Source organism: Mirounga leonina, unplaced genomic scaffold (genome assembly GCF_011800145.1).
Source record: "Mirounga leonina isolate KUSES-001 unplaced genomic scaffold, KU_Mleo_1.0 Mir_91, whole genome shotgun sequence".
Classification (NCBI taxonomy): domain Eukaryota; kingdom Metazoa; phylum Chordata; class Mammalia; order Carnivora; family Phocidae; genus Mirounga; species Mirounga leonina.
In genome coordinates, this window is record NW_023270839.1 from 34,054,985 (window position 1) to 34,077,071 (window position 22,087).

The 22,087-nt window shown below is 37.6% G+C and overlaps 1 protein-coding gene and 1 long non-coding RNA gene across 11 annotated transcripts in view; one reads left to right on the forward strand and one right to left on the reverse strand.

The window, feature by feature from the left end:
* RNF111 (ring finger protein 111) overlaps positions 1–11,168 on the forward strand; it is a 121,183-nt gene extending 110,015 nt beyond the window's left edge. For 4 of the 8 annotated variants that reach the window (XM_034994429.1, XM_034994431.1, XM_034994428.1 and 1 more), the window contains exons 9-14: positions 321–473; positions 1,474–1,600; positions 4,271–4,363; positions 5,157–5,252; positions 6,314–6,441; positions 8,600–11,168. In XM_034994429.1, the coding sequence (XP_034850320.1) occupies positions 321–473; positions 1,474–1,600; positions 4,271–4,363; positions 5,157–5,252; positions 6,314–6,441; positions 8,600–8,717 (715 nt within the window). In that variant the 3' untranslated portion in view covers positions 8,718–11,168. The remainder of the gene's footprint in view (positions 1–320; positions 474–1,473; positions 1,601–4,270; positions 4,364–5,156; positions 5,253–6,313; positions 6,442–8,599) is intronic. The other 4 variants (XM_034994435.1, XM_034994434.1, XM_034994432.1 and 1 more) reach the window with 3 other exon arrangements.
* Positions 11,169–18,801: 7,633 nt separating this feature from the next.
* Positions 18,802–21,935, reverse strand: LOC118003406. Of its 3 annotated transcripts, none has more exons than XR_004677333.1 (3): positions 21,471–21,935; positions 20,515–20,631; positions 18,802–19,347 (listed from the first exon to the last, which is right to left on the reverse strand). It is a non-coding gene; the product is annotated as an uncharacterized LOC118003406 (long non-coding RNA). The 3 variants fall into 3 exon arrangements; XR_004677332.1 differs by having other exon boundaries at positions 21,818–21,928; XR_004677334.1 differs by lacking the exon at positions 21,471–21,935 and adding an exon at positions 20,949–21,189.
* Between the last annotated feature and the right edge of the window lie 152 nt (positions 21,936–22,087).

The following is a 22,087-nucleotide window of genomic DNA, read 5'->3' on the forward strand; positions in this document are numbered from 1 at the left end:
CTGAGGTGTTTAATTTTTAAAGTTTTATTCCCATCTATTTCCCATTATTCTCTTTAAAATAGCTGCTATAAAGAAGGTATACAAGATAATGTTAAAATTGCCTTTTTCCTTGGATGATATTTGAATTTGGAGGCATTGTAATAAGCACTGAGATTTGTGGGGTTATGGTTTCTTGATTTATTTATTAATCATTACGTAATTTTATATTTTTATAATTTATTATAGAAGTAATTTTATTACTAATTTATAGATGTTTATAATATTAATACTAGATTGTTTTTTCTACATTAAGAAATAACCAATTATTCAATTATTTCCAGTGGTCTTTTTGTGTTCTGTGTTTCCAGGCGGGCACATGAACGGCCCCCACCCCATCCACATAGGATGCACCCAAATTATGGTCATGGGCATCATATTCATGTGCCTCAGACTATGTCCTCACATCCTCGACAGGCTCCTGAGAGATCTGCCTGGTCAGTATCTTGTTTATTTCAAAGTTATGCTCAGCAGTCTGTGGTAGAAATGTCAGAACAGATGCTTTGTAGTGGGATGCCATGCAGAAGGGTGATGAGAAACTGAATTCCAGCTTATCTGTGAGGCACTGTCTCTGGGCAAGTTACAGAAACCTGAAGTGGGAAGAGGAACTTGAGTTCTGGGGCAGAGAACCATGTCAAACAGAAGTAGAGCTTTTTGTTTTTCAGGGATATCTGCCATCAAAGTTAAATCCCTAAATGGATCTTTCACAACTTCCTTATCCACTCCCCCACCTTTGTACTCAATTTGCTTTACCACTCCTAACCCCTGTTTATTGACAAGGGAAATCGAGCCTGTGTCCTAGGCATGTGATCTTTTTTAGAGAAATGGAAGCATTTGCATTAATTTTTCTTTCTGAATCCATTGTCTGTAGGTAGAGATTGAGACCTTGATCCACAATGACATTATGAGGCAAAACATAAAATGAGAATAAGTAAATGGAAATTTGGCATTTACCAATTTTACTCTTTCTAAAAATTTTGTTTACCCTTACTTTATAAGGTATAGAAGTGTTCTTCTAATTATCTTGATGCCAGCAACCCACAGACACTATCCAACAAACGAAAGCCCTGGGAGCATCTGTAACATTCATATAAACCAGAAAACGAAACTATTTTGTATGATCCTCAAGTAGAATCAGACTTTTAGATCGGAAGGAACCTTAAGGGTCATTAATCATACTTCCTTCCTTTGTAGGATGCAAAACTGAGTACAGATGCTTTGCTTCTCATGGTCACAAAATTGAATTTTTGAGTTTTAATTGCTGAAATGAATTTGAAATTATTAATTAAATATTTGGGGCTAAATTATCTTTTTCTCAGCTGTGTCAATTAAGGAACTTTATATTACTTTTAAAAATGTAAATATACTCCCCCATTTCTGTTGATAATAAAGACACTGTAAGGATGGCTAAAAGGTAGTGTTCTCATCCTTTGTCAGGGAACTGGGAATTGAAGCTGGAGTGACTGCAGCTACTTACACGCCTGGAGCACTGCATCCTCACTTGGCCCATTACCATGCACCACCACGACTTCATCACTTACAATTGGGAGCTCTTCCTTTAATGGTAAAATAGAAAAATTTCAAAATTCTGACATAGTCTCCTAAAAGTATTCTTCCTTTTCTAAATTAAATATTTTATTGGAAAATTTTTAAATGTTATTAGTTGTTATGGGTGTTTTAATGGCATTTGAGAATTATTATTAGATTGAAATTGTGCTATAAAAAGATACGAGACATATTAAAGTCTATATTTGTATTTGCATTGTGAAATGTACTCTTCTTAATATAAAGAATGATAGTTTTTTCTTTTATACCAAGATGACAGTCTTGATCCACTGTGACTAGAACATGTGCTTTATTTTGTCAAAGTTACTAACAGGTCTGTTCTGTTGCATTCATCCTTTATTTTTTGATCTGCAGGACTATACTGATTCTCTGTCTTATTTGAACAGATTCAGATCTTGTTGATACCAATTTGAATTCTAAAGAACAAGTTCAGCAAAAATATATTGAGTTCACTATTCATAATACCTACTAGTTATAAAAGTGGTACGGAGTAAGGAAGTTTTTTCATCTTGTGGGGGTAAAGACCTTGCAGGAACGGTTTCCAAGATGCTTTATTATATCTGCGACTTAGGCTTTGGAATTGAGAATGGTACTCTTAAACAGTGTTTATAGCATGTAAGGAGCTGTCAAACAGCAAAAGCACAAGGAACTCCAAGTAAGTTATTTGTAGGTCTTAGGGATGGGGGTTACTCAGCAATAAGATATAAAGCTGCCCTCCCAAGAAACTGGGACTCAGGAACAAAGGAGATGGAGGGAAGGTTACAGGGCAAGTGCAGGTTTAAATAATTTGAGGGGCAGGAGTTCCTTTCTTATTTTTTATTTTCCTTAGAGATGTGTAGGAGGTTAGGTTATCTGCTGAGAGCTTGGCAGTATTGATTTTGATTGTAAGGAAAGTTGTAGATATTTGAATAATAGGCTATTTGAAGGTTAAAGTTACTGCTTATTTTAAATTCTTTTCTACATACAAATTGTCTTTTAAAGCTATAAACTTGTTAGAAGTATGTTGTGGAAGTATTCAGTGGAGGCTGACTAAAAAATAATGTTGGAGATTTATTTATAATGATGGAAGAATGGTGCTCTATCCCAGAATCTCCCTTTCCTAATACAGTCTACTGTTGTTATATACGGCAGTTACATTTTATAAAGTTGTGCAAACACTGAGTAAGTAAATATAGAGCCATTATTCTTTTTTTTTTGTTTTTTAAAGATTTTACTGAGAGAGAGAGCATAAGAAGGGGGAAGGTCAGAGGGAGTAGCAGACTCCCTGCTGAGCAGGGAGCCCGATGCGCAGGACTCGATCCTAGGACACCAGGATCATGACCTGAGCCAAAGGCAGTTGCTTAACCAGCTGAGCCACCCAGGTGTCCTAGAGCCATTATTCTTGCAGTAAATATAGAGTTAGGTTACTGCAAACCTCTGGTCACCATGTTTATCTGGTCACAACAGCCAGTCAGTACATAACCTTGTTTTGATGTCTGTTTCATTTTAAAGATACCTTATTTGATATGTTATGTATTACTGAGTCACAAACATTGAGCTCATGGCCAACAAAACTCATGCCTGAATGAAGCTTATCTACACACATTTTATCCATAAGGCATATCAGAGCCTTCTAGCACTTAGGAACGCTATCCCCCAGCACTTGAGTTTGGTGGCCACTTTAAAAACAAAGTCACCAGTAAAAAGCACAAAAAATGGAAACCTAGATAGATGGCACTTAAATAGATCACAAAAAAGACCCTTGTTTATAGTATAAGAGCTGAAGCAAGAAGGCAGAGCCGTGTTCTACATGTCCGGCAACTCAGATTTTTTTTCTCCTGTGTATGTGCCCATGAGTGATTGAGAAAAGCACAGGTATTGATTTTGGAGTTACAAATAATTTTTATTAAGTAGGCAAATTCATGAATAATGAAGATTGAGTTATGCCTAACACAAAATTAGAAAACACTATTAAAACTTTCACCAACAGGGGCGCCTGGGTGGCTCAGTCGTTAAGCATCTGCCTTTGGCTCAGGTCATGATCCCAGGGTCCTGGGATCGAGCCCCACATCGGGCTCCTCGCTCGGCGGGGAGCCTGCTTCTCCCTCTGCCGCTCCCTGCCACTCTGCCTACTTGTGATTCCTCTCTCTCTCTCTCTCTGTGTCAAATAAATAAATAAAATCTTTAAAAAAAAAAAAAAAAAAACAAAACGTTCACCAACAGAACGAAACATAAAAAGGAGCCAGAGTACCTTTGGCTATTAGGAAGTTAGAGGAAGGGAAATAAGTTTTGTAGGAAAGTTCTGTGCATTTTTATTTCATAATATGGTTTAATAAAGTTCTCTGAAAGTGACAAAATCTTATGAAAATTTTACTCTTTATATGTTTAGACTGCCAAGAGCATCAGTATTAACTTTGGGTATTTTCTATTTAGGATTCTTTATGCAAAATAAATCAAGTAGAAGAAACCGGTTATCTCATGGAACAGCAATTCTTTTTTTTGCTTGTATTTTAATAGTTATTCTGTGAGATTATATTTGAACAGAAACCTAACCCTTTTACAGAGTGCTTACTTGGAGACTTAGTGAAGTTGAATTTTGTGAGTAGCTGAATGGAGTGTCTCAGTTATTTATGTGTTAAAACTCAAGCCTACTCTTACTTGATTTAGCCTGTGTCTTCTATTAAAATAGGTTCCTGACATGGCAGGCTATCCTCATATTCGTTACATTTCATCAGGATTGGATGGAACATCATTCAGAGGTCCTTTCAGGGGCAATTTTGAGGTGTGTAATACAATTAATGAAGATATTTGCCACAGTATCTTTAATGTAGAGAGAGAATATATGTATTATTAGTATTCACGGTTGAGTAGGATTGCTGCACTGGCTGGGGATCAGAAGGCAGCACAATGTCTGAATTTTGATACTGCTTCTGGGGGTTATCACAGAAAGGTTTATAGGCAATATTCATCTTAGTATCAAAGTTATCCACGTATTTTAAGATGAGTAAATGAAAACATCTAATATAAAAGAATAAAGAAATTTATTAAATATAAATATCAGATAAAGAACTATACTATTAAATGTAGGGGGAAATCTCAATTGCTTTTGATTAAGCTTATTTTTAGAGAAACATTACTGGACAAAAGAAACCTAAGTAATTCAGTTCATAGCTAACTATCTTTTTTGAATTTTCAGGAAGACCAAATCATTTGAATATGATTTGAAGTTTTGTTTTGTTTCTTCATGTCAGTTTGGAAGTTGGAGTCAGAGGGACTTTGAACTATCCTTTGATTAGTTTCCCTATTTTACTTAATGATTTCATCTTCTCCATACATACATACTAACTGACTTTTATAGTACCATGTAGTAATATGGTGTCCTAATCTGTAAGGATAACTTTGCCACACTACTACATTGGCTGAGGAAAGAATTACAAACATTTGCCTTATCATATATAGCTTTGTATTTGCATTGAGGTTTATAAATATGTAACTTTATTGCTTTTACAATATTAACAGTGCTGTTCAAGAAATAATCATGCTGGCTTTTGATACTAATTATTCTTTACCTTCAGGAACTGATTCATTTGGAAGAAAGATTAGGAAATGTGAATCGTGGTGCATCCCAGGGGACAATTGAAAGATGTACATATCCACATAAATACAAAAAGGTAAGAATTTATCCTATGAAATGTCTATGTTATTGTTGAAGTGCATAAAATTGAATATTATGGACCTTTTTTGAGATTGTGGAGTCTAGCAACTACGTTATTTATTACTAAAACAACACATAGTTTTGTTTTGTTTTGTTCTTTTAATAATTGAAGGTCTAAAAAAACATACCTGAAGTTTCTTACCCTGCTGACCCCAGTCTTCCTTCCCAGAAGAAAAATCATAGTTAAGGCTTTTGTAGGTAATCTTCCAGATATTTTTATGAATTTACAGTAACGTGCATTACTATGCATTTTTTCTTTCCCTTTCAAAAGTAACACAAAGGGGATGATATGCACACAATTTTGCACATTTTCTTTTCCTCTTCTTTCTGCACTCACAGGTCACCTATATTCATTTTAATAGCATATACAAAATTTCATCATATGGCATACCATAATTTAACTAGCAGTTTATTTGGACATTTAATTGATCTACATTTCTTATATTCTACGCTTAATTCCTTATGTTGTAGTATAGTATATCTAGAAGTTAAGGAGCAGACATGTTAAATAAGTTTCTTTCAACAAACAACAATGTCCTCTGCTACACGGAGGATAATAAAAGTATGAAAATTATTGTTCTTTGTATTTTTTATCTGTTTTCTAAGAGTATCCACTAAATTTAAATCCTTTCAACTATCTAAGTTAAAGACTATAATTAGCATTAATTTATTTGGGTGTTATTTGAAATAGTCATTAGTAAAGTTCATGTAGCTGTACTCATGCTGGGACAAAAATAGAGTTTATATCATGTATCATTCCTAATTATGGATTAAAAATAATAGACACTAATGAATTAAAACTAATGAATTTCTATTACATTTGGTTTTGCTTTTGATGCTATTTAAGGGTCTTAAAAGAACAGTTGGTGGTAGTCACTTAATTCATCCATGAAATTCATGACATCTGTACCTGGAAAATAAGTTGTGGGTGTGAATGTGTGGTTTTGTTTTGTTTTTGTTTTTCAAATAAACACAGACTTTACTCAGTTGTTCAATAATGTCATCTCTACTAATAAGGTAACAACTGATTGGTTCTCACAGAGGAAACTGCACTGCAAACAAGATGGGGAAGAAGGGACTGAGGAAGACACAGAGGAAAAATGTACTATCTGTTTGTCTATTTTAGAGGAAGGTGAAGATGTGAGGTAACTAGACATTAATTATCTAAAATCTATTGTCAAAACTATACAAGAGATTTTATTTGAAAATAGACTACAAACCAAATAAAGATTACTCCTGGCGTACCCTGTTACCAATATCTGACATGCAGAATTGCCTTTTTACCGTGAGTGAAAGAATAGAAAGATGAGTCTTTGTATTACCAACAAAGGGGTTGGTAATGGGGAAATATACTGCCCATGTTAGAGGCACACCAAGATTTGGCCAGGGAAATTTTATGATCAAATTGTCTTCTATAAATCTTGCAGAAAGAATTTGGAGGCTTCAGAGCCTAAGATAGTTATATTAATGTATTCTTCAAAGCTTAAAGAGGGCATTCTCCTTAGCTCCATGCAGTTTATCTTATAGCATCTTTTATAAAATAGTTTTGTCCTAAAATTTCCTCTCAACTTATATATAGGACTCTTCTTGCAACTTTGTGATTTAGAAATGTTACTATGCTCACCCACTGTTAATTTTAGGCATTTTCTTTTTTTTTCTCTTTCTTTTTTTCTTTCGAGAGTGAGTGAGTGAGGGGAGGGGCACAGGGAGAGGGAGAGAGAGAATCTCAAGCAGGCTCCACACCCAGCAAGGAGCCCAACATAGGGCTCATTACCACTGAGCCTGAGATCATGACCTGAGCTGAAATCAAGAGTCAGTCAGATGCTTAACCTACTGAGCTACCCAGGCGCCCCAGGCATTTTCTTTTTATATAAAATCTCTTAAGTAATTGTTTTATTTTTATTCTGTTTTTTTCTAATGTAACATAATCCCATATGAAACAAGTTCTATAGCATATATAACAGAACCACATGATGATTTTGTAGCCCTAACATGTAAGGATAACTTTTTCATACTTCTTCAGTTGGCTGAGAGAGAGAAAAATTATGCACAGTTGGCTACCGTACCACATATAAGGCAATTTCAAACACATTTTAAGATTTTATTTATTTGAGAGAGAGGAGAGAGAGAGAGTGTGAGCACACGAGTGGGGGAAAGAGGGAGAGGGAGAGAGTGTGAGCACACGAGCAGGGGAGAGAGGGAGAGGGAGAAACAGACTCCCCACTGATCAGGGAGCCGATGCGGGACTCGATACCAGGACCCTGGGATCATGACCTGAGCTGAAGGCAGACGCTTAACCAACTGAGCCACCTAGGAGCCCCTAAGGTTATTTCAGAACACTGTATTTCCAAAGAAGGTTTATAAATATGGAAGGTAATTGTTTTTACAGCATTGACAGTCTTGTTCACACGGTAATTGGAACACCTCTTTTTAGCTACTAGTTTTACAAAATATTAGAAGTCTGACAACGTATGACAATTCTTAACAGTGGACGGAAGTAGAAATGGACACTTAAATCAGTAACTTTTATCTTACTGTTCATTTAGATTTAATATTATCCTGTATTGCCTGGAAGCATTTTTTATTGAGATATAGTTAACATATAACATTGTATTTATTTCATTGTATTACAACATGGTTTGATAATACAAATATATTCCAAAACGGATTGACCTACCTTTAAAAGAGTAGCATGGTATTAAGTGGATATAACAATATTATTGAAAACAATATTATTAACCTTTAATCAGTCATGTACTCAAGTTTAATGTATAAAGATCCTCTAGATAAAAAATAATATTGCATATTAAGACATTCTTAATTAGTATGATATTTACTGTAACATGAGTACTAATGTTTTTGAGAGAGAATTAAATGAAATATATTTTTAAATGCTGAATAAATGCAATGATTTGATATTAAAAATATATTTGCAGTATTATGTAACAGAACATACTGCCAGCCTCATTAGAAACCAGACCGGGATAATTGCCAGTGTAATTGTCATTCTTAAAATTCCTAAGATTTTATGTAATTTGGTTCCATAGCTGTGACAGTTAATTATCATGGTTATTTATACATTATATTGCCCAAAGTAGTAATTTAATATAGGTGTAACTTGTTAGAGAATTGGGTATGTGGTTTTTTTGTTTGTTTTGTTTATACAGAAGGGAAAGAGCTAGTAACTTCAAAACACTGCTGAATTATTACATGTTATCATTTATTTAAAAGTAAATGCCACGTGCAGTTGTCATGAAATTCACTTTTGCAATTTTTGCTTTTTGTTTTGTTTGCCCATAATAGGCGCCTTCCCTGTATGCACCTTTTCCACCAAGTGTGTGTTGACCAGTGGTTGATTACCAATAAGAAGTGCCCCATATGCAGAGTGGACATTGAGGCCCAGCTGCCAAGTGAAAGTTGACACCATGTTTCAGAACTCTTGCCCTCCCTCTCATTCCTATCCTCCTGGTACTGCAGTCAACCAAAGATGGCGTGACTTACCTGCGCAGATTTGGAAGCCTTGAACTTAGAGTGCGGCTCTGCTATATGGTACAACTAATGCTAGACCTACAGTTTATGTATACAATTGAGTTTGATGTATTTATAAAAGCTTTTTTTTCTAGATTTGACATTTTTCCTGTATCATTTTACTGTATTTTTGCATGGTTCCTTGTATTGCATTTCTTTGCACATATTATGGGCTTGTGACCCTAAACTTGCAGGCAAGATTAGCTGCTTTAGTAAGTAGAATTTTGTGGTCTTTTTGTTTTTTACATAGTACCAGGTCTTGAGAATTATGAATTTTTTTATCCATTACTAACCTTTAATTTAATCAATCATGTACTTTAGTTTAATGTATAAAGATCCTCTAGAAAATGATAATATTGTGTATTAAGACATTCCTTAATTAGGACAAAATGGCTGCTGTATATTTACAATATGGAGTTCTGAGTTAAATACCATCCTTAATACTGGGAACAGAATACAAACCATATTCAATCAGATGCAGGTGGTATTCACATCACCAGAGTGATCAATAGAAATTTTCTTGGTGTATCCTTTTACTTTCAGCACAATGCAGATAGAGTTGAATATTGATATCATACATTTAGACTGCTGTTCTGATTGTATTTATCTTTTTCCTACATCATTTAGAACTTTTATTTCCCTGAGTCAGTTTTTGCTGCTGTGAAACAGCTCTGATGAACACTAAATATTAATTTCAATTAGCTGGATTGTACATACTTGCAGATTTAACAAAATTTTAGGGAAATTGAAGAAGACATGTAGAATTTTGTTCAGTCTTCTGCTAAGCACGTATAGTAAGGATATCTGCTTTAACACTGATTTTGTAATAAACACATTCAGTCAGGATTTAGAATTGCAGTCATTGGCAGGTATCTCTGCATTCATAGAACTTCTCAAGGTCCCAGGATCACTTTTAAGGGATTTTATTAGTTTAAAGATAAATAAAGTCAGCTGAATCTACATGTCTCTTGTTTTATTTCTCTTTAAACTTGAAAACAGTAAATCTGCACATACTGTGAGGCACAAATTATACTGTCAACCTACTGTTGCTCTGGTTTTAGACTCCCACTTCATACATTACCAAGAGTCGATCACTGATTTAAAATTTTTAATTTCTATAGTTAAGATTTACTGCATAATATAGAATATAAAGTTAAGTTAACGTACTAACATTTCTCCTTTGGAGAAAGTTTTAATCCACTTCAAGATGCATATTATCAAGATACTTTCATATACAGGATAGCCTAATTTTATTTGTCTAAATATGCTTAACATGCCCCAGATTGCAAATGCATCAGTCAGTAACGTCACTGTCTGTATGTGGAAGACATGTTCCCATGGATCATATGTGAAGATGTCAATAAGCTTGCATTAAGCCACCTGCTTTGTAAGTGGATTGATTAATAAATAACTTATATTTCTATTGTCTTTGTGTTTCATAATTAGTTTTATAAAACAGTTTCTATCAAACATCTTGGAATTCAAAAATAGTGATCTCACTCAAGTTGACATTTGCAGAATTTTCATATTCATTCAGTTATGGCTACTTACTTTTTTTTTTTGTATTAGTAAATGTAACACTGTAGTAATTGTCAATATCAACATGCTTCTACATAGTTATGTGTAGAGATGGAGGATGGACTATGGTTAAGAAATTTGATGTAAAATAACATTTTTTAAAAAGAATACTTGATGATTAGGCTGCAGTTGTAGAAGGGCAGAGGAGGGAGACAAAGAGTGACCATGGCCCATGCCTGCCATCTTACTGGGGAAAGGAGCAAGTAGCCTGTCTTCAAGTAGCCTGTGATGGGGGTAGGACTTTTGCACTGGAAAAGCCAGGGTCCCTGTCAAGGGTGGAAGTATATATGGGGAGAATTCTATACAGTGGAGTCCTCTTGATGTTCCTCAAAACACAAGAAGAACAGATAGATTTCTCTATTTTTTAATATTACATCAGATTAATATTACAGCACGACTACCTGTTGACCTGTTTCATAATTGCTACTGATTTTTTTTATGTAGATAAAGCCTTATTTCTTTAAAATTTATTTAATACAAATATTTGTGGCATAAACCTGGATTGTTAATGCAGGAGCTTAGTAAGCAACTGTAATTAGTTACAGAAAATGTGATTAGTAATGAACCAAGTACAGAAGATAATAATTTTTAATATTTTAACTTTTGTGCTTTGTTTTGGTGTCTTCCATATCCTGCTGCATCTTATGTCAAAATGAAAATTTCAGTGATAGCTGTCCAAATACTTTAGAACTAAAATTCTTTTGTCAGAAAATCCTTATTTTTATTGTTGTTAATATGCAAGTGATAAACTGATATTTGAAACATTTTTCTTACTCTGGTGACTTTATTTTAGCTGCTAACATGCTTCATCATTTGAACCATAACAATTTGACACACAGAAAACTATAACTCTTTTAAAAATGGCATTTATAACACTTAACAGACTCGACATTTCAATATTAGTATTTCATAAATGGGAATAGTTTAATTCTGTAGAAAATGCATCCTGATTTCGAACTTACCTTCCAACTCCTCTGAAAACACAGTGAATTTTCTTCTTCAAGAAGAACATGCCTGCCCTGTTGGTAGAGCATGTGACTCTTCATCTCGGGGTTGTTAAGTTTGAGCCCTACCTTGGGTATAGAGATTACTTAAAAATAAAATCTTGGGCGCCTGGGTGGCTCAGTTGGTTAAGCGACTGCCTTCGGCTCAGGTCATGATCCTGGAGTTCCCGGGATCGAGTCCCACATCGGGCTCCCTGCTCAGCAGGGAGTCTGCTTCTCCCTCTGGCCCTCCCCCCTCTCATGCTCTATCTCATTCTCTCTCTCAAATAAATAAATAAATAAAATCTTTAAAAAAATAAAAATAAAAAATAAAAAAAATAAAATCTTAAAAAAAAGACAATATATCACAATATTAGATATGTCAAGGTTGAGGGCGCCTGGGTGGCTCAGTTGGTTAAGCGACTGCCTTCAGCTCAGGTCATGATCCTGGAGTCCCCGGATCGAGTCCCGCATCGGGCTCCCTGCTCAGCAGGGAGTCTGCTTCTCCCTCTGACCCTCCTGCCTCTCATGCTCTCTGTCTCTCATTCTCTCTCTCTCAAATAAATAAATAAAAAAAATCTTTAAAAAAAAAAAAAAGATATGTCAAGGTTGAAATACCTTCTCTCAGTTATAGATTCAGTCATCTTCTTGAATTAAGAATTACAGTTGACCCTTGAACAACATGGGTTTGAACTGTACGGGTCCACTTATATATGGACTTTTTTCAATAAGTACAGTATAGTAAATTATTTCCTTATATTCTTTTTTAAATTTTTTATTTCTTTATTGTCCTTATGATATTCTTAACATTTTCTTTTCTGTCGCTTACTTTATTGTAATACAGTATGTAATACATAAAATGTACAAAACGTGTTACGACTATGTAGTCAATAAGGCTTCTGGTCCACAGTAGGTTATTAGTTAAGTTTTGGGGGAGTGAAATGTTAACACATGGATTTTTGGCTGCGTGGTTGGTGCCCCTAACTCCCCCTTATTGTTCAAAGATCAACTATATGTCCAAAACAACTATTTCTTTTTAATATTGAATGGGGGGCTTGAACTCATGACCCTGAGATCAAGACCTGAGATGAGATTGAGAACTGGATGCTTACCCACTGAGCCACCCAGGCGCCCTAAAACTATTTCTTACTAAGAAAAATAAATGTTACCTATTTGTGGTTGGACCTACTGGGCACAATGTCCTCTCTATGTATTCTGTACAAATTTACAGGCCACACAAATGATTTCTGTAGTTGTGGAAATAATATAGGTTTTGGTGTCAGGCAGACAAGGGCTTTGAATTGTGCAGCTTTGAACTTAAACTTTCTGAGCCTCATCTGTCTCATCTATAAGAATAGGTTGTTATTAGAATTAAATGAAGTAACAAGTGCAAAGAGCTTTGCATGTAGTACATAAGAGTAGAAGTTCAGTCATGCTGTTAAATATGAAACGCTAAAACTTCGGCGGTTCCTGCATAAAATTGACAAAAAAAAAAGAAGAGTAGAAGCTCTACCAATGCTCACTGCATTTCACCCCACCACCCAAAACAACTACCCTTGCCCTTGATAACAAATGGTAGCATAGCATGGTGCTGAACCACAGATCAGTGTTTGTCCTTCTTTGATGGATTGGACTTTTTCTTCTACTAGAGGGCTGGAGGATTTCCAGCACATTGGCCTTTTTCCCTTGCCTTGCAGTCACAAGGACATAGTTGCCCATCAATACCATCCAATGCTATATTTTAGGCAGCCATTGCCAGTGGATCAGAATTGGCAAAGGATATGAAACCATTTGTGTTCTCTGATCTAAAGGAAAATTTTATGGAGAAATTAACAACTAGAACTCATCATTCTCCCCCAATTTTTTCCTCACCAAATTGTGCTATGCAGGGACCTGGTCCCTGTTAAGGGTTAATTAAGCACATACCACTGAGCTGCCTACATTGTTAGCTTCTTCTAGGCTTATTTTAGGCTAATAGCTATTACTGAGAGAGCATGTGGAAGGTACAGGTTTCTAGGAGATGCTTTTGATTAGCCCAAACAAATTGCGTGTCTCTTTTAATTCTTTATCATCACTACAGAGAATGAACTGGATTCACTAGATACTAATTTTCATTGTGGGCTCTGCTGAATCTTGAGTACGAACTTTTTTTTTTTTTAAGATTTTATTTATTTATTTAAGAGAGAATGAGAGACAGCACAAGAGGGAAGAGGGTCAGAGGGAGAAGCAGACCCCCCGCCGAGCAGGGAGCCCGATGTGGGACTCAATCCCAGGACTCCAAGGATCATGACCTGAGCCGAAGGCAGTCGCTTAACCAACTGAGCCACCCAGGCGCCCGAGTACGAACTTCTAAATCATTTTTGCTTTAGGTGATAATATTCAATATATATGTGGGGAAAAAGCTTTGGGAAGTGTGGAATTCTGCAGATTATCATTGATACATTGTGCTCTGTAAAGGAAGAATTGGACTTTGTCCACTGCCTGTGTGGCTGGTAGCACAACTCAAGACACTCAGCTTTTCCAATCTGGCCTGCCCTTCCCCCCCTTTCATATGTGGAAATTCATCCTTAATACGGGATGCCCCAAACTTGCTATCCCAGGGATTCTGTCCTTTAGATTTTCAAGAGCTTTCGTAAAAGGAGTGTTGGACAGGGGAATGGGAAGAGATATGGTAAATCTCCCATCCACTGCATCCCGACCTGCCTTTAAAAAGGAATGAATGTCTTTCATTGAACTGCTATCTAGTTACCATGCTATTAGCATTTGCTCAGAGAATAAGTTGTTATGGTGTACCTGGTTTCCTAGAACGTCAGTTAGCCACACACTCCTCAGAGTTTTGTATTATCTATTGCTGTGAAATAATTATTTATTGATTTGTAACTCTAGAACTTAGTGGCTTAAACATTAAACATCTTAGTTTCTGCGGGTCCAGAATTTGGAAGCAGCTTAGGTTGGTGCTTCTGGCTCAGGGTCTCTCATGAGGTTACAGTCAAGATGATAGCTGGGGCCCTCAGTCATCTGAAGCCTTTACTTGGTCTGGATGATCTGCTTCTAAGCTCGCTCACATGGCTGTTGATAGCTTTGGTTCCCTCTTGGCTATTGGCCAAGAGACCTCTCCTCCCCCTATCAACAGCCATGTGAATGAGCCATTTTGGACATAATCCAGATTGAGGGGGAGGGGAGATAGCTACCCCTGTTAATAGAAGTGGCAGGAAAAAAAAATGGCTATCTTTAATCTACCACAGTTTGGTAAAACAAACCCTTTTGTTAGAATTACAATTTTTTTTTAAGATTTTTATTTATTTGAGAGACAGAATGAGAGAGAGCACGAGAGGGAAGAGGGTCAGAGGGAGCAGCAGACCCCCGCTGAGCAGGGAGCCTGATGTGGGACTCGATCCCGAGACTCCAGGATCATGACCTGAGCCGAAGGCAGTTGCTTAACCAACTGAGCCACCCAGGTGCCCTGTTAGAATTAGTATTACGAACTTCCTGAACGCATTAGTTTTTTCCCTCCTAAACCAAAATTTGGTGTATGGGAAAGCCATGTGTGCAAAATGATGTTATGTTCTCAAGCATAATCAGGGGAATCAGTAGTGGAAGAACTTTAACTTCTCTATGCTGATACTTGAGTAAAAGAAATTTATGAGGGGATGTCTGTGTGGCTCAGTTAGGCATCTGCCTTCGGCTCAGGTCATGATCCCAGTGCCCTGGGATCAAGCCCCACATTGGGCTCCCTGCTCAGTGGGGAGTCTGCTTCTCCCTCTCCCTCTGCCTGCTGCTCCCCCTGCTTGTGCTCTCTGTCAAATAAATAAATAAATTCTTAAAATAAACCTATGGGATGGAGAAAGCTACGTATTTCTGTAATTTAGAAATTCTTTCTGCAGTATTCTTGATAGATGATTATTATGGTGGTTAGCTTTGTGTGTCAACTTGACTGCACCATGGATGCACCATGGAGTGCCCAAACACTTGGTCAAACATTATTCTGGGTGTGTTTGTCGGAGTGATTCTAGATGAGATTAACATTTGAATATCTGTAGATTGTGTAAAGCAGATTGCCCTCCCTAATGTGAGTGGGCCCTGTCCAATCAGTTGAAGGCCTGAATTTAAAAAAACAAAACAAAAACCTTGGGGCGCCTGCATGGCTCAGTCAGTTAAGCATCTGCCTTCAGCTCAGGTCATGATCTTAGGGTTCTGGGATCAAGCCCCCCATCAGGCTCACTGCTCAGTGGGAAGCCTGCTTCTCCCTCTCCCTCTGCCTGCTGCTCCTCCTGCTTGTGCTCTCTCGTTATCTCTCTCTCTGTGTCAAATAAAATCTTTAAAAAAACAAAACCCAAAAAACCTCACCTTCCATGCCTCCCCCTGCACCCCATGATTAAGGGAAAATTCCCTGATTCATTTTTCTCTTGTCTTTAGACTCAAACTGAGCCATGGGCTTTTCCTGGGTCTCTAGCTTACCAGCCTTTGGATTTGGAACTACACTAATGGCTTTCCTGGGTCTCTAGCTTACAGACTGGACTGTAGGACTTGTCAGCTTCCATAATTGTGTAAGCCAATATCATATAATTTATCCATCTGTGTATCTATCTAGTCATGTGACCATGTGAGCCAATACCATATAACCTATCCTTCTTCCTTTCTCTTTTCCTGTCCTTTCCTTTTCCTTTTCCCTTTCCTTTTCCTTTCCTTTCCTTCTCCTTTCCTTTCCTTCTCTCTCTTCTCTCCCTCCACTCCTTTCTTTCCCCTCCTCTCTCTCTCTCCCTCTCTCTCTTGACTCCTAACTAAAGCAATTATCATGCTCTGGTTATATTCTTCCAGTGATGATGAGGTCACTACCTATTGAAGAAGCACATTTATAAACAGTTACAGTTATTCTTTATTATTATTATTATTATTTTTAGTAGATGTTCCTATAACTTCTACATTCTAGAGCAATGCAAAAATAAATCTGGTGTCTTCCTATATGCTAACTCTTCAGATAAACGGACAGCTATCTTGAATTTTTTAGGTCTTCCCCAAGTGAAATATCCTTTGTACCCTTGACTTTGTTTAACGTGGATCTTAAGCATCTTAGCTCTTCTTGTCACCATTTTCTGGATACTTCTAGTTTATTAATGTTCCTCAAAGTATGATACCTATAAATAATCATTACTCCAGAATGGTGTATTTTCTAAGGGAGCACAGGTTTCCTAGGATGGGTGTGCAAATAGAAGGAATAAGAATGGAGGGTCACCTGGCTGGCTTAGTTGGTGAAGCATGCAACTCTTGATCTCGGTGTCATGAGTTCGAGCCCCATGTTGGGTGTAGAGATTACTTTAAAGATCTTTTTAAAAAAAGGAATTGGAAATGGATTACAAACTGAAGGGAAATGAGACACAGTCTTCACTCTACCATCTATGTGAGACAGGGATTGGTTCTCATGTCTAAGTAGGACTGCACACCCCCAGGAGCAGGTTAGTCCAGGATTGGGGCTGTTACTGAAAAGTCAACTTGATATTCCAACTGGGACACTCCATTCTGCAGCTCCTCAGTATTTTACCAAAGCTGATAGGATATAATACAAAAATTAGAGTTACTCACAATATTTATGTTGTAATAGAGAATAGGAAATGCATAAATAATTGAACAGCATAATTTTACAACTCTTGAGTCAATGATTTGTTATCCTCAACAGAACCTGTACCTTTTCACTTTCTAAGGATGAGTTAATTATATTTTCATCCTTTCATGTACCTTATCTCTATATTTTAAACACCATGAGGGCAGGGACCCAATTTTTATGCCTTTTTTCCCATCTAAGTAGCAATGCCTTTCTTATAGAAGGCATTAAGTTTATTTAAAAACAAAGGGTATGCCTGGGTGGCTCAGTCAGTTGGGCGACTGACTCTTGGTTTCAACTCGGTCATGATCTCAGGGTCGTGTGATTGACCCCCCGCCCCCCGCCATCCCATCAGGCTCCATGCTCAGTGGGGAATCTGCTTGAGATTCTCTTCCTCTTCCTCTCCCTTTGGTCCTTCCCCATTCGGGTCCAGATTTTAAAGAATCATTTTGAGTGGAGGCCCATGGAGTCACTAGAAAGGTGTTTGTTTCTACTCTCTGGGTCGTCTTGCTTCTGAGCAAGATTACAGGTCCTAGACTGGGACATACCCATGCACCCTGTTCAGCCAGTAATAGGTTACCTGGTTACCTGCATGGGATAGATAATGTTGACCTGTTGGTTAAGGTGAAAGATGTCAAGATGGATGTAAACAAGGCAGAGGAAAAGGCTTTCTTTTTGTAAGAAAAATGACTGACCTACCTTTCCCCCTTCCAAAGAAATTAGCGATGGAAATTACTATTTTTATTTATAACTTGTTTTGCATAACTTTTGAGAGAAAATTTTAACGTAACCACCCAAAACTTTTACGTTCGTTACTTTACAATTATTTTCCATCATCATGTTCAGTTATTTGTGAAGGTTCTGTCATTCCTCCAAAATTGCCTCTCATACCTGCTTCCATTTTTCATTTTTCACACTCATCCAAGTCAAATTTTTGTTACATCTCACCTGGGGAACCTTTAGCTTTCCAATCCACTATAATCCATTCTTCATGCTGCCCAGTGGGTCAGCTTTTGAAAACAAAGCTTGACCAAGTCATTTTCCTTCTTAAAAATGTCCCATGATTCCTCGTTTTCTGGATCTTTTGTAGCTTTACCATTTCTATGATCCAAATGTGTGAGATTACTTCTGGTTTTTCCACAGATTTTTTCCCCATTGCTCCCACTTCTTGAACACCTTTGCCATCCCAGCCTGCTAAATTCTAACCCTTTTTTCAAAGCTCAGCTCAAATGTTTCCTTTTTAGTAAGGCTTCCTTCATCTACCCAGAATTAGTCTTCTCCTTTGTGCTCAGTCTTTTATAGGTTCTCCCTCTTATAATAATTTTGTTCCTATATGTCTCCCCCTCATTGTTTTGAACTTGAGGGCGTGGTTCATACTTTATTCTTCTCTGTTCCCTGCAGTGCCTTGCACAAAATGACATTTTAATGTTAATATAGCAAATATATTTTGTCTTCTAGCTAGTTGAGAGAAAAGAAGAAATCAGAAAGAGGTAGGCAGAAATGGATGGGGGTGGGTAAGAGAAATGGGGTAAGGGCAACTGAGGGAGAGAACATGGTAGTATATTAGGAAGATTGCTGGGTTCTGATAAAAATCTTCTGGTGAAAAATGATAATTTGTCTATTATCTCATTCAGAGATGATATATAAATTATATATTATATAGATTATGATGATATATAAATTAAACCAGGCCCTTGATGCCCTATGGTCTGGAATAATGGCAGCTGAAACTCACCAAGAATGGAAGTGGAAAAGCATTCTTCAAGGATGTAGAAACCATGAACGTGAGCTGAGCTTTTGGACTTGTCTTATATACTAGTAGGTAACCCAAATGAGTCCTAATAAAAATTCAACAATAAATAAGCACCTTTTTTATTCTAGGCACTAGAGATAGAATAGTGCACAAAACAAATATCCCTGCCCTCATGGAGCTTACATTCTAGTGCATTTGTTCAAATTAAGTAGCCCCTGGGTTAAGCTTCAGATGGTCCTAGTGGCCTGCCTTTGGGACTTCTGGAAGGGCTGTTAGGTTTCCAGCCTCGAACTGACCTAAAGCAATTTTTGCTGCCTGAAGTTCTTCAGTTCTGCAACAGTGGCTATCTGTGAAGTATCCCTAATGGGGGAAGGTCCTGGAAATCTGAGAAAAAGAATCCCAAGGCCAGGAGAAAAGGTGAGTATGTACCTGATTAAGAAATTGGAAGCGGGCGCCTGGGTGGCTCAGTTGGTTGAGCGACTGCCTTCGGCTCAGGTCATGATCCTGGAGTCCCTGGATCGAGTCCCGCATCGGGCTCCCTGCTCGGCGGGGAGTCTGCTTCTCCCTCTCCCACTCCCCGTTTGTGTTCCCTCTTTCGCTGTGTCTTTCTCTGTCAAATAAATAAATAAAATCTTTAAAAAAAAAAAAAAAGAAAAGAAATTGGAAGCGAGGAGGGTCTGACAAACAGCAAGCAAATCTTTGACCATTCAGAACAGTCCTGATAGCCAAGACTGCAAGTCCCTACCCCAAACTGGGGAATTTTGGTGTCAGGAAAGAAGAGTTCCCATCTGGCATTCCAGGAACTAAACATTTGTGTGAGAATCTCAGAATGTGAGATTCCCTTTCATGGTGTTGGAAGACACTAGGCAACAGCTACCTTGAAGCCCAATACCTCCTGCCAAGCCAACCCATTCACCTTGTCTCCAGCCATGCCAGTTCAGTACTGGTGGTCCGTGCTTTTGCTTGGGGTGCTCCCTCTGTCTGCAAACATCTCCCTTCACCCTATATCAACTAGAGTTCATATGTACACCTTTTCAAAACAGTACTTGACTAAGAAATTAAATTGATCATGTGGAATTTTACCATACTGTAAAGGGTCATTGGCTTTTAAGAAATTTATTTTTGGTTAATTTAATATTTGATTTCCTTCAATGACTGTTTCGAAGTTTTCCCACTCTTTCTGCCAAATGTAAATAGAGTGACAATGGTAAATATAGTGGAAAGAGCACAGGTTTTGGAATCAAACTAGAGTACAAATCCTAGCTTTGAAACTCAGAAGCACAATGATTGTAGCCAAGACATTTAACTGTTCTGAACCCTAGTTTCTTCATCTGTCAAGTTGGGATAATACATGATGGATGTTAACTAGACTTATTGTGGTGATCATTTTGCAATATATACAAATATCTAATGTTGTATACCTGAAACTAATGTTATATGTCAATTACACCTCAATAAAAAATGACAGGGCGCCTGGGTGGCTCAGTTGGTTAAGCGACTGCCTTTGGCTCAGGTCATGATCCTGGAGTCCCGGGATCGAGTCCCGCATTGGGCTCCCTGCTTGGCGGGGAGTCTGCTTCTCCCTCTGACCCTCCTCCCTCTCATGCTCTCTGGCTCTCATTCTCTCTGTCTCAAATAAATAAATAAAATCTTTAAAAAAAAAAAAAAAGACAAAATATTTGGGATAATACTACCTATTTTATAAAGATTGTTATGAGGATTCAACAATAAAGTTTATGGAAATTAGTATATAGGAAGTGTGATCAATAAATGTTACCTGAGACAGGAGGGAACAGGAAATAGAACCAAGAGGCCTAGCTGGCTCAGTCAGTAGAGCTTGTGACTCTTGATCTCCAGGACCCGAGTTCAAGCCTCACACTGGGTGTAGAGATTGCTTAAAAAAAAAAAAGAAAAAAATATATATGGACTACAATGCATTAAGCAAAAGGTTGAATCAAAGAGTTTATTTGTAAAGTTCCAGGTTAGTTGCAGTGAAGGATACAAAGATATTATTTCCATTTTTAATGAAAATACAATCTGTCTAATATGGATTATTCAATGTTGACAATGTCAAGTCAGTTAATAAAAGCACTTTGCCATTCACAGCATTCCTGTTTACAAAGCCCTATGAATGGGTGAGGATTGTTACTTTCATAGTTCTAGCTTTTGAAATCACAATATTATAACAAATAAAAATATAATTTTACTCACAACTTCAGGGCACTAAACGTCTATTTTTTCCTTCCTCAGACTTTTTCACTGGATACCTGATTTTCAGTAATCAGTCAATGGATACACTAAGATCTTTCCATGCCACAGAGCAGCTGCAATTATTCGGGTTTTACAAAAGAGGAAACAGGTTTAGAAACGTCAGTATATGTGCTGCCGAAGCGAGCACAGGTTTAGAAACGTCAGATGCAAGGGCAAGGGCAGAATGTAATTCAGATTACTTAACTTCATTCAAGCCTCATTAGTACCCCAGTAACAGTGGTAAAAAGTGGTAGAACAGAAACCTTGCTCAAATTCTTGGACGGAGGCTGCTATCAGTTGTCATTCCACTTCCTCTACTGTGGGCGTTGGACCTTTCCTCTCCCTTTTTCCTTTCCTCTTTTCCGGTCTCCCACCCTTCTGCCCAAGGCTGGATCACACCCTCTTTCTCATTTTAAAATCTTCTACACGTCATAGGGTCATTTATTCGACGAATATTTATTGAATACCGACAATAATACATACCGAAAAATGCGCTAGGTGCCGGTCATACAATGGAGAGCTTACATGAATCACGAACCACACAAACCATTTACCTTTTTATTTTCCTCTCCCTGGGAGTCTTAGCCTTCGAGCAAATGCCACAATCCCCACTCTTTTAGCACACGTTTGGGTCTCAGCCACCTAAGAGTGCTGACCCTGAACCGCCCAGAGGCGTCTACGCCCCCACTCAGGCCAACCCAACGCAGACTCCAACTCGAAATTTCCGGAAGAGGAATCAAGGTCAGAAATGGCATTTCCAAGGTGTTTCCTAGAACGAACTTCCGCCCAGCTAGTACAAACGTAGAGAGACATTCTTAGGTGAGACCTACTCAAAATTCAGAGAAGGCGTCCTACGTCTGAGTCCTCAGCGAGACATTTCATTTTTGTTGATCTAAGAGGCCGAGATTTAAAAAGAAAGGAGGAAAAAAAAAAAAAGACAGTAGGCGGAAAAAATATCCAGTTGTCATGACAACCAAACGGGTCTTGAAAATTCAGCCAATCCGCCTGCGGGAATGCCTCCTGCCTAGCCAATAGGAAGAGCGCGCCGTACGTAAGACCGCCCAATGGGGGCGCGAGCGGCGCGATATTTGAATCCTGTA